Genomic DNA, 13,022 nt, shown 5'->3' with positions numbered 1-13,022 from the left:
GTATGGATTACACCTCAACATAAAGAAAACAAAATTCCTCACAACTGGACCAATAAGCAACATCACAATAAATGGAGAAAAGATTGAAGTTGTTAGGGATTTCATTTTACTTAGATCCACAATAAATACCCAAGGAAGCAGCATTCAAGAGGTCAGATGACATATTATACTGGGAAAATCTGGAAAAGACCTCTATAAAGTGTTAAAGAGCAAAGATGTCACTTTGAAGACTGCAGTACACCTGACTCAAGTCATGGTCTTTTCAATGGAAAAGCTGTGAAAGCTGGACAATGAATGGGAAAGAATAAAGAAGAGTTGATGCCTCTGAATTGTGATGTTGGTGAATACTGAAAACACCATGGACTGCCAGAAGAATGAACAAGTCTGTCCTGGAAGAAGTACAGCCAGGATGTTCCTTAGAAGCAAGAATGGCCAGACTTTATCTCACATACTTAAGTCATGTTGTCAGAAGGTACTGATCCTTGGAAAAGGATATCATGCTTAGTGAAGCAGAGGGTAAGCGAAGAAAAGGAAAGGCCCTCAGCAAGATGGACTGACACAGTGGCTGCAATGATAGACTCAAGCATAGCAAAGACTGAGGATGGCACAAGCCAGGGCAGTATTTTGTTCTGTGGTACAGGGTTGCTATGAGTTGGGATGGACTCAACGGCACCCAACAACAACAGCAACAATTATTAGCATGTCCTTTGGTGGTACAAACAGTTAACCCACTCAGCTGATAACCAAAAAGTTAGAGTTTCAAGTATACCCAGAGGGACCTAAGATTAAAGACCTGGTGATCTGCTTCCAAAAAAATCAACCACTGAAAATCCTATGGAAATCAGTATCACAAAACAAAATGTGTAGGGATTATTTGCTCTGTAAACTTTCATCCAAGTCACAATAAAAAGCTAAAAATAAATAAATAAAAAGATAAAACTAGTAAAAATTTCAAGATGACAACTACAGAGCATTAAACCCCAAGCATACCCATGAAGCTGGCCCTGCCAGAAAAGGAAGAAAACTCTATGGAGCATTGTTCTACTCTGACACACATGGGGTTGCCATGAGTTGTAATTAACTCAATGGAACTGATTTGGGTGGTACAAACGGTTAAGTGCTCAGCTGCTAACCGAAAGGGTGGAAATCTGAGTCCACCCAGAGGTGCCTCAGAAGAAAGTTCTGGTGATCTACTTTGGAAAAATGAGTCCTTGGAAATCCTATGGAGCAGTTTTACTCTGACACACATGAGGCATCAGAGTTGGAACTGACTTTGTATTAAGCGGTTTTTACTATTAGCATCAGAGTTTTCAGAACAACTTTGACTGTAAATATTCTGCCATCAATAAATACAGTTAGAAGACTGTTGTTGTTGTTGTTGTTGTTATGTGCCGTCGAGTCGGCCCCGACTCAAGCGACCTCTCCTTGGGTTTCCGAGGCAGTATCACTACGGAAGTAGGATTGCCCAACCTTCCTTCCGAGGAGTGGCTGGTGGGTTTGAACCTCCAGCCGTCTGGTTAGCAGGCAAGTGTCTTAGCCACTATGCATGTAATTATTAGTGTCCTTTTATGTGCACATCTTTCTGCATCAAGAGATTTTAACCCCAATCCTGTAGCTCAAGGCACTATTTCCTGGAGCCTGTGGTGTAGTCTTTCACCTTTACTCTCCTGGTCGTGTGGCCAGGAACCATGTCCGGGTTCCTTGGACGAGCTCCTCATGTCTGTCTGCTGATAGTGCTTCCCAATGGACAGCAGCTGCTGGAGGATCCTGTGCCTCAGCATGCCTTTATTCAGCATCTCCTGTGCATATGGCTGCAGTCAATCCAATGTAATTCAGATCAGCAGAAGTTATGGAACACATGTGCTAGGCACTGTAGGAAACAGAGAAACCAATGGCACTATCAGACATAGGCAAGTAACTATACTGAAGCAAAGGCAAAGGCTAAACAGAAGGAAAGAGATCTAAATAAAGACCCAATTGAGAAGGAAGTAAAGAGAAGAAATGGGCCCGAGGTGAGGGAGGAGGAAGCATGATCTGAGCTAGACCAAAAGGCCCCTGAGGATTAGGGTGGTGGCCTCATAAGACCAATAAAGAAAAGCAGAATGAAGGGTGCCCGGGGAATAGATTTGGACAGGAAGGCTTGGGAAGGGTGGGAAGGTGTCCCACTTTAGATGAAATTGTATTATAAGGACAGTACAGTGGGCTTTTGGCTTTTCTGTTTTTTGTTTTTTTTTTTTTTTTTTAACTTTCTTCCTTTTTTAGAAGCAGCAGTGGGAATAACTCAGTTAAAAATTCAGGACCGGCAACATGGTTGAGAACAAGGGTTGAATTATAGATATCTTTTCTGAGGAAAGAAGATTAAAGGAGAGGATTTTTTGTTTTGTTTTGTTTTTCTTCCTGGCTGTAAGTTTTAAGTAGGTCATTGGAACCTCCAGTGGTTGGAAATTGCTGGGCGTGGGGGAGGGTACAGTAGGAGAGCATCATTGCTGGTATGAATAAAATTTCCCCCAGCACTGTTTCCTTTGCTGCCTTTATGTAATTTAAGGAGCTTACTGCTATTCGACCCTACTCTTTTAAACAAACAAACAAACAAAACATGTATTGGCTTATAGCAATAAATCCCAGAATGTTTATAATTGATTGGTACAAATAAATTGGAAACTCATTCTTTTTGGTCTTTTTTTTTTTTTTTTTTTCTTTTTTTGTTGCAGAGCCCACATTTCCTTCCAGGATCTGCTCATCAGCACCTTTACTCTACTTCCTGTTCATCTGCCCCTTTGTTATGTTCACTCTTCTGCTTATTTCCTTCCTGTGCTTATACTGGAAGACCAGGAAGTTATCAATACTGAGTTTAAATGCACTTAACAAAAAGGCTCTCTGGGTGGACTTGAAAGGGGCCGCAGAGAGAAAAGAAGAGGAAGAGGAAGAGGAAGTCAATTAAATCTTGGTAGAAACCTGGGGCCTGATGGAAAGAGTGTGGACATCTGGATTGGAGTGACCAGAGTGTGGATGAATCTCATTCTGTTCTTCATTATGTCTGTGGCTTTGGGCAAGTTACCTAAGAGCCAGAGGGAACATTCATGAGCATTTACAGGTGTAAGATCCTGTTAATTGTGTCTTTGTGTATGAGCTCATCTACCCCTTGGCCTCCCTTATCCCCCACCATGAGCTAGATAGTAACATTATCTAGTATTATTTTGCCACACCTCATGGAGGTTCATGTTTCTCATCTGGAAGAGGTGAGGTACTTCCTTCACATAGTGGTATGAAGATTAAATGAGCTTTGATAGGTAAAGCCTTGGATGGGCTCCTTTCTGTTCCTTTCTTGTATCACTGTTTCCCCTGGAAACTCTCTGAGTGGTCCAGTCACACAGGCCCTAGGTAATCTTTTTCCTCTAGCTAAGAGGTATAGGAAAAGAGTTGTTATCAGCAAGGAAAATGCTTCCATTAGCATAAATTCTGCTTCCTCAACAAGAATGCAACTTCCTTGAAGGCAGAATTCCATTTTCTTCCCCCATCCCATCTATAAATGCCTACTCAAGATTGAGCTCTGCACAGTAGGGGCTTAATCAACATTGGTTCTTTCATAAAATGATAAAAACATTTTTGTAGCCTGAGTTTTTGGTGCTTTCTAAGACTTATTAAATCAGTGCTGAGGGAAACTTTTTTTTTTTTTTTTTTAATTTCATTCTAAGTGCTCTAGCTGGCCTCCCAAGACCTCATATCTTCCCTTTGCCTTCCACCACCCCCAACCAAAAGGGCTGATTCCTGTTTCTTTAAGTACCAATTGCCATCGAGTAGATGTCAACTCGTGCTGACCCCATGTGCGTCAGAGTAGACCTGTGCTCCATAGGGCTCTCAATGGCTGAGTTTTCAGAAGAAACTTCTTCTGAGGCACCTCTGGGTGGATTAGAACCTCCAATGTTAAAGTTAGCAGCCAAGTGTGTTAACCATTTGCACCATCCAGGGCACCGTCTTGGTCCTTAACCCGTTGCTATCGAATTAATTCTGACTCATAGCAACCTTGTAGGACAGAGTAAAACTGCCCCATAGGGTTTCCAAGGTTATAAATCTGTATGGAAGCAGACTGCCTCATCTTTCTCTCACGGAATGGCTGGGGTGTTTGAACTGCTGACATTTTGGTTAGTAGCTGAATGCTTTAACCATGGAAGAGGTCCATCCCGGTTTTTAGTTAATGCATTATTTTTGTTGACCTGCCAACACTCTGGTAGCATAGTGGCTAAGACACTTGACTGCTAACCAAAAGGCTGGCGGTTCAAACCCACCAGCCACTCCTCGGAAGCAAGGTTGGGCAATCCTACTTCCGTAGTGATACTGCCTCGGAAACCCAAGGAGGGGTCGCTATGAGTCAGGGCTGACTCGACGGCACATAACAACAACAACAACAGCCAACATTGAGTAGTAGGAAAGGGTGTTATAGTAGTTATTGAGTGGAGAGAGGCTAATAGTGCCACCCCTCCCCTTCCTATTCCAGCAGGGGCTAGGAGTTCCAAGGGAAGCAATAGGTCAAGTCTGGTTCCTCAGCATCTTCTCTTCACAGTCATGAAAAGTCCAAGAAGGCATCATCAGCATGGTGCAAGGCTTTCAACTGTCCCCACTGTGCCTGAGGTTCCATCACCTTTGTTTCAAAAGGTGCTCCAGCCCTGTTGTAGCCAGAATTGGAAATCAATCAGTGTCACCTACCAGACTTGAGAAAACACATATATTTATTATCTATGTGATCAACAGGGTTACTTTAACACTCAGTAATTTACATTTCCTAAGAGAGCAATTTATTTTTTAATTATTTTATCAGGCACACACATTCTCTCCAAACATAATTAGTTCCTTTGCAAGGAACTCCCACCATAGACCTACTGGTTCATTGTCTCCCTTTATAGCCTCATTTGAAATAGTCCAACTAACTTCACTTTCCTAATTTGTAAAATGGAGATAATTCCAATTTTTGGGGGGGGGTTTTGAGGACTGAACAAGATTATTAGAAAGCTTTAAGGATTGTGTCAATCTCATTGTTACTTGCTATCGAGTTGATTCCAACTCATGGCAACCCCATGTATGCACAGTAGAACTGCTCCATAGGGTTTCCAAGGCTGTGACCTTTTGGAAGCAGATTGACAGGCCTTACTTCCAAGGTGCCTCTGAGTGGGTTTGAACCACCAACCTTTTAGTTAATAGTCCAGTGCTTAGTAGTCATTTGCACCACTCAAGGCCCTGTCAAACTCACAGAAGTAGCTAGTACATTTTTCTTAAACACAGTGATAAATGTTACAAGATTCTTCTGTGTTTAGTATTTGTTAATCTAATTTTCTACATCTTAACCAATTTCTGTTTACCTTATATTTTTGATATTTGCTTTTAAATTTAATTTACTTGTTAGAAGTGTGATGTTTCTAGCATGCGGCCTCTGAATCCAAGGCTCTTTCTGGACTAACTCTGACTGCCAAATAAAGACGTTTTACTAGAAGCACATTTTCTCATTGAATGAACTATTTCTGAAATGAATAACCACATTGGTTAAAGACAGTGACTGATGAATTCACAGGTTGTAATAACAAGTATATGAAAACTCCAATTTATTACTCATTTAAGGGCGTTTCCATAGTGGCAGAAGGTTAAAAGGGTGCGTACTTCAGTTTGAAGTTGCCTTTTTCAGTAATATGATGCTCAGATTGGCTTCCAGTATACTGTGCCCCAGCCACACCAAACTGCTTGCTAGCTTCCAAAGATATCTCTGATTTTGCGCCTTATATTTTAGAGTATCTGCTCAGTTTTTCTTCCTTTCTCTGATCCTGCCCATTCCCACTGAATTGGCTTGAACATTTGTTTATTGCTGAAGGTTCTACATAAAACACTAGGTGAAAACAATACCGTTTACTCTTTTTGTGTTCTGGACTGGATTGGGTTCATGTGGAGAGAATTGAGACACAAGCCTAAATCTCAGAAAGCACCCTACCCCCATCCTACACCCTTTGGTAACTAAATATGATTATGAGCTCCCATAACCTTATCTTGGATCTTGTCCTCCAAGAGTACATTCTGCTGGGAGGTGCTTACACACAAAGACACACAGTTACATGAAGCCTTCCCTATATTACTGGTGCAAGGTGAAAGCTTATTATTGCCTTACCTCTTATTATGTACAAAATTAATAGCTCTTCAATGTGAGGAGTCTTCAGCAGCATATTCATAGTTATCATAGTAATCATAGTAATCACTGAGAGCCCTGGGCCAATAGAGCTTAGACATGTTATAGTAATAGCAATTAATGTCTTTTGATGACATAAGTATATATATGTGTGTGTGTGTATATACATATACATATACATACATATATATATATATATATATATATATATATATATAGTCTCTAATTAAAATATGTAGTGAGTCTCTAATTAAAAATAACAGTCATAGTTCTTTGGGTACAGTCATCTGGAGTTCCAGTAAGATGGAGAAATAGTCAGAAAGACTGCACAGACCCTCTTCAACAAAGAAAAGGGAAACCAATTAACACAGATAATAATCCTGGACCCCTGAGTTATGAAAGGAAAGATATAGAAGTAGACTAAACTCCAACTAGCAAAAGAATTTGCATGAAAACACTGAAAAAGGAGACATCCAGAGCTGTGGTTCCGGCAGTGATCCTGACAGCATAGACAGCTTGGATATTGCTAAGTGGTGGTAGGACCTAAGAATTAACCTAAAAATCAGCACTGCTAGCCAGGGACTGCGCGGAGGACTACTCTGGTAGCTGGTGAATAAAAGGGGAAGCAGCAAAGAGGAAGGCAGGCTGAGCTGTGGACTTTTGCCTGTCCGGAGGGTGCAGCCGTTTTGAATGTTTACAAGCAGTTTGACCATTTTGGATGTTTAAAGTAACAGCATTCTCCCAGATTCCAGGGACTTAAGAACAGGCTCCACTTGCCGGGAACCACAAGGACATCCTGGACACAGATGACTGGAAAGGCCAATGATAAAACATCCACCAAGAAGAGATTGACTCATCCTTAGCTGCTCTTCACAAACAGTTAGCAGAGATCTAAATACAACAATGTCACAATGTCTCAGAGACAACAGACAATCACAGTCCACACAAAGAAGCAAGATAAAGTGGTAGAAACAAGGGAGCACATCCCTGAGGAAGAAGCAACACTGGAACTCCCTGATAAGGAATTCAAAAGAATTATATGTGGGCATCTTCAACAAATTAAGAGGCAGATCAAGGAAAACAGACAAAACCCTAGAAGAATTTCGGAAGAAAATACAAGAACAAAATAACAAAATAAATGAAAAATTAGAAATGATTCTAAATCTACAGATAGAAATCCAGAAGCTTAATACTAAATTGTCAGAAATACATAACATATTGAAAGGGCAAAGGAGAAGAATTGATGCAATGGAAGACAGAAATAATGAGATGGAAGACAAATACCTGAATACTTCTTTGGAAACAGATCAAAATTGAAAAAAAAATCAAAACAAAATGAAGAAAGCCTAAGGTTCATGTGGGATACCATCAAAAGAAATAACCTACATGTCATTGAAATTCCAGAACAGGAAGGGAAAAACAAAACCACTGAGAAAATTGTCCAAGATCTGTTGGAGGAGAACTTCCCTGATATGATGAAAGATGAGAATATATCCATTCAGGAATTCCAATGAACCCCAAACAAGATGGACACCAAAAGAAAATCACCAAGACATATCATCATCAAAGTCATCAAAACCAAAAACAAAGACAGAATTCTGAAAGCAGCACAGGAAAAACCAAAATTTACTTAGAAAAGACAGCCAGTAAGAATAAGCTCTGATTTCTCAGCAGAAACCATGCTGATGAGAAGGCAATGGGATGGTATATATAAAACCTTGAAAGGGAAAAATTTACAACCAAGAATTATATACCTGGCAAAATTGTCCCTCAAATATGATGGTGAAATTAGGACATTTCCAGACAAGCAGAAACTAAGGGGATTTGTTAAAACCATAGTTCTTTGGGTACAAGAATAATATAGACTGTTGTTGTTGTTGTTGTTATTTGCCGTCGAGTCAACCCTGACTCATAGCGACCCCTCCTTGGGTTTCCGAGGCAGTATCACTACGGAAGTAGATTGCCCAACCTTCCTTCCGAGGAGTGGCTGGTGGGTTTGAACCGCCAGCCTTCTGGTTAGCAGTCAAGTGCCTTAGCCACTATGCTACCAGAGCTCCATAAATTTAGATGTCTTCAGGGTCCAGGCAGGTAAAAGAAGAGAAAATTAATCAGGCTAAGGAAAGTCTTTATGAAGTGAAAACTAGAGCAACTGCAGCATGTACATTTATGTAAAGACATTCAGAGTTAACAATGAAGAGACTGTACAAGGTAATGAAAAGACATTGATGATGGAATTCTGTCCTTTGTAATCCTGGCATCAGTTGTTAAAGCCACCAAAACATATACTCTTCCATCAAAGCAGCATCTCAGAGTTACTCCTACCTCAAGGTCATGAAACTATTCACATGTATTTTCTTCTTGTAATTCCATTGCTTTACCATTCAAAAGTAGGTCTATGGTACATCTCAAATTATTTTTTTATGTAAAGGTCAACTTTCACTTTTCTCCATATGATTTCTAATTTCTTCAGCACCTTTTATTAAAAAGCATCCTTTCCCTGCTGCAGGGCATCTCTAAAATAAATTAGGTGAATGTACATGCTTTTTTTAATGCATAGTTTAAGAAATATCTGCCTATCCTCAATAGAGTTCAGTGATACTAAATCACAACCATGTGGAATTTATTACAAGAATCCAATACTGGTTTAACATTTGAAATTCAATCTATATAATTCACTGTATTGATTGAATAAAGAAGAAAAAAAACACTTGATCATTTCAACAGACACAGAAAAATCATTTAATAATGTTTGATACTTATTCTGGAAATATTTCTCAGTAAGCTAGTAATAGAGGGGAACTTTCTAAACTTGATAGAGTAACATACTCAATGATGGAATATTGAATGCTTCCCCACTGAAGTCAGGAATAAACTGAAGATGTCAAATATTGGACATTATCTAGCAGTCTTAGGCAATATAATATGAAAAATGAAAAGTAAAAGGATTAGAACAGAATAAGTTAAATTATATTTGTTGTTTTTATAGAATTTCCAAAAGTATCTTTAAATAAGATGACTAAATACAAGATCCATATTCAAAAATTGATTATGTTTCTATATATTAAAAATAAACAATTAGAAAACTAAATTAAAAAATCATCACTTATAATATCACAAAAACACCAAATGCCTTACACTAAATTTAGCAAAAGATGTGTGAGAACTCTACATTGAAAGTTACAAGATATTGCTGAGATAAATTAAAGATGACCTAACTAAATGGAGATTCTATTTTTATAGATTAAAAGGTTCCATATCTTAAAGATAGCAATTTTCTCCAAATTGATCTATAGGTTTAATGTAGTGACTACCAAGAGAGAGACAGGTAGCAATTTTGCTCTGTAGGGCACATTTGGCAATGGATAGAGACATTTTTGGTTTTCACAGCTTGGGGGGAAGTGCTGCTGGCATCTAGTGAATAGAGGTCAAGGATGCAGCTAAACATTCTATGATGTGTAGGACAGTCTCCCTCCCCACAACAAAGAATTGTCTAGCCCAAAATTTCAATAATATTGAGCTTAAGAAACTCTAATTTAATGGATTCACAATACAAATTCCAGACAATTTTTATAAATTAAGAAGCTTATTCTAATATTAAACGAAAGTACAAATTATCTAAGATAGACAAGACAATATTTAAGAAGAAGTTAGAGGAATTATACTTTCAGATTCCAGGACATTCTAGAAAGGTACATTAAGATAATTTGGAGCCAGTACAAGTATAAAAAAAGAAGCCACTGGAACAGCAAAGAGTCCACAAATACATCTACACATACACAATCACCTAATTTATGTTACAGAAGCCACTGCAGTGAGGAAAGGATGCTCTTTTTAATAAATGATGCTGGAGCAATTGGATAATCACATTTTAAAAAAGGAAATCTGGCATCTACCTCACATTTTATACTATGAAAGAAAAAAGCTGACAAATTAGACATCATTGAAATTAAAATTTTCAGTTCATCAACATGCATCATTATGAAAGTAATTACCAAAAAAAAAAAAAAAATGATTATACAACCCACAGACCAAAAGAAAGGTATTTACAAAATATATTTGACAAAGACTTATATCCAAAAAATATACAGCGTTCCAATAAATAAATTTTAAAAAATTCCACCCAGGGAGGCACACAATCCAATTTTTAAATGGACAAAAGACTTGAACAAAGATTTCAATTTGGTCAATAAACTTGTGTGTCAGTTTAGGTGCTCTCAGAAGCAAACACCAACATGGGATTAGACATGCAAGGGACTGATTGGGGAAATGCCTGTGAAGGAAAAAGGGAAGGTGGAGCAGGATGAGGTAGGAAGAATCCTTGCCTGTGATGCAGGTCAGATGTCTGTGAAAGGAAGCAGGGAAGGAAAAAGGGTTGTGTAGAAGAGCAGGGTACAGAATAGTTCTAATATAATCTGAGCCAGGTTGATGGGGAGCTCCTGAGCAAAGCTTGCCTACTTGAGGAGTTCTCCCTGGTAAGTAATGGCCTAGGTCTACTACTCTGCCATGCTTAGTCTTTGGCTGGGAGCACCCAGGAAAGTGTGACCTCAGCATGAACATCATGATAAATCTGAAGGTTTTGTTGCTAAAGGTTGTCCATCAACCACACTCCCAGCAGCATGATCCCTTGAAGAGAAATTTGAGAGGTGCAGCTCCATGTCCACAGCATATGAAAAGATGCAGACATCATTACTCATCAGAAATATGCAAATTTATCTTTATACACATATCACCAAAAACCAAAAACCAAAAGCACTGCCATCGAGTCTATTCCAACTCATAGCGACCCCTCCTTGGGTTTCCGAGGCAGTATCTCTACGGAAGTAGGTTGCCCAGTCTTCCTTCCGAGGAGTGGCTGGTGGGTTTGAACTGCCAGCCTTCTGGTTAGCAGTCATATGCCTTAGGCACTGCACTACCAGAGCTCCTATACACATACCAGGATGGCTAAAATTGAAAACACTGACAATATCAAATACTGGTAAGAGTATGAAGTAATTGGAACTCTGATACATTGCTGGTGGGAGTGCAAATTTGTTCAACTGTTTTGTAAAATAGTTTGGTAGCTTCTAATAAAGTTAAACATACACTTACACTATGGTCCAGCAATTCTATTCCTAGGTATTCATCCAAGAGAAATGAATACCTATGTCCACCAAAAGACATGTACAAGAATATTCATAGCATCTTTATTCATTGTTGCTAAAAACTATGAACTACTCCATTATCCATCAATAAGTGAATGGATAAATAAGTACTTTATACAAATCATAGACCACTATATAATAATAAAGTACTGATATACATGACAACAGCATTGTATTGCATGAAAGAAGCCAGACACAGGGGTATGTACTGTATGATTCCATTTATATGAGGTTCAAGAACCAGCAAAACCAAGGCATGATGACAGAAATTAGAATAATGATTTCTTCTGGCAGGGAAGTATTAACTGGAAAAGAACATAAAGGAAACTTCTGGGGCAGTTGAAATGTCCTATATCTTGATCTGAGTAGTAGTTTTGTGGTGTCATTATTGTTGTTAGTAGTTGATACTCAGTTAGCTCTGAGTCATGGTGACTTTATCTATAACAGATGAAATGTTGCCCAGTCCTGCACCATCTTCACAAACGTTGGTACGCTCAAGTCCATTGTTGTAGTTAATTGGGCCATCCATCTCATTGAGGGTTTCCTTCATTTTTGGTGGCTGCCTGTTTTACCAAACATGTCTAAAGTAAGCAAGTTGAAGTCTTGCCATCCTCGCTTCTAAGGATTTGAGTACTTTACTGTGTATAAGGTACATGTTTTTTTTGTTGTTTGTTTTTGTAAAAGCACCTCTTTCTTTCTTTCAGAAAGTATTCCTGAGCTAGGAAATGTACTATACAAGAGAAATTATAAGATTTATTTATTTGACATGCATTTTTCTGATATTTAGTATGAACCAAGACATACACTAGGAGCTAGGCATACAAAGTAACCGACATAGTCCTTTCCCTCAGAGAGGAAAGGAGAAAGAAGTTAACATTGATTTTATTGTGCAGCCATCATGTGTTATAAGAATTGAATGAGTCCTTATGACAACCTTATAAAGGAGCTGAGATTAATCATAAATTGGGAAAAAGCAGTTAACTATTGTGCGTAAGGTCATTGACCATTAAGTGGCAGAGCAAGCACGTCAGTCCAGGTCCAAAGAGTGGAAAGGCAATGCTCTTTCTGTCACAGTTTGCTCCCTCTAGTTGTAAAGATTCTACAATCTGATTATGAGCAAAGATCTTTACTCACAAGGTAATGAAAGGATCACTGGGACAGAAAATGATGGTAGTTGCTTGTTTAGTCACATGGTCTCTAAGAACCAGTTTGCTCTATAAAGGGGAGATGGATTTAGAGTGGTGGAGTAGGGAACACCTTTGTAGCCTTTCCCTCAGTTCTCACAGATTCCCATTCAGCCCAGCACATGTTGATTAAATGGCCACTCTGTGCTGCCTTGTGATGCTGTTCAAATAGATACATGAGAGGATATTTTGTTACGGTCTCCTACAATTGAAGGCAGATGCTACAAATTCTTAAATCTGTCTCTAGGGAATCTTTATATTGTTTAATGATCTGTCCAACGGCAGCTATTTGCACCACCCTGCTGGCAGCAGGAAATTATTTTGAGAATTCTTCTGCTCTAAATGCCCAATAAAAGGGTGCTGATGTCACAATGACCTTTATTCCTGAAGAGGAGACCGAATACCTTCTAGCCCCCAAATTAGCTACTGGAGATTCTGTGTGCAAAAAGCATCACTATTGAAGCAAAATATTTGTGGTGTTATCAGGAGTTTGAACATCTGGGCTTAGCTTCAATATTGAGTAAGGGTTAC

At 38.9% G+C, this 13,022-nt stretch overlaps 1 protein-coding gene across 1 annotated transcript in view; it reads left to right on the top strand.

The window, feature by feature from the left end:
* The window catches only part of CD101 (CD101 molecule), a 78,944-nt gene extending 76,003 nt beyond the window's left edge, over positions 1-2,941 (top strand). Inside the window, exon 9 of the mRNA XM_042782058.1 lies at positions 2,712-2,941. Coding sequence (XP_042637992.1) covers positions 2,712-2,941 — 230 coding nt within the window. The remainder of the gene's footprint in view (positions 1-2,711) is intronic.
* The last annotated feature ends 10,081 nt before the right edge of the window (positions 2,942-13,022 follow it).

This window comes from Orycteropus afer, unplaced genomic scaffold (assembly GCF_000298275.1).
Source record: "Orycteropus afer afer isolate SDZICR_OR568_19922 unplaced genomic scaffold, OryAfe1.0 scaffold00010, whole genome shotgun sequence".
Classification (NCBI taxonomy): domain Eukaryota; kingdom Metazoa; phylum Chordata; class Mammalia; order Tubulidentata; family Orycteropodidae; genus Orycteropus; species Orycteropus afer.
This window is presented reverse-complemented; position numbering and strand designations above follow the sequence as displayed.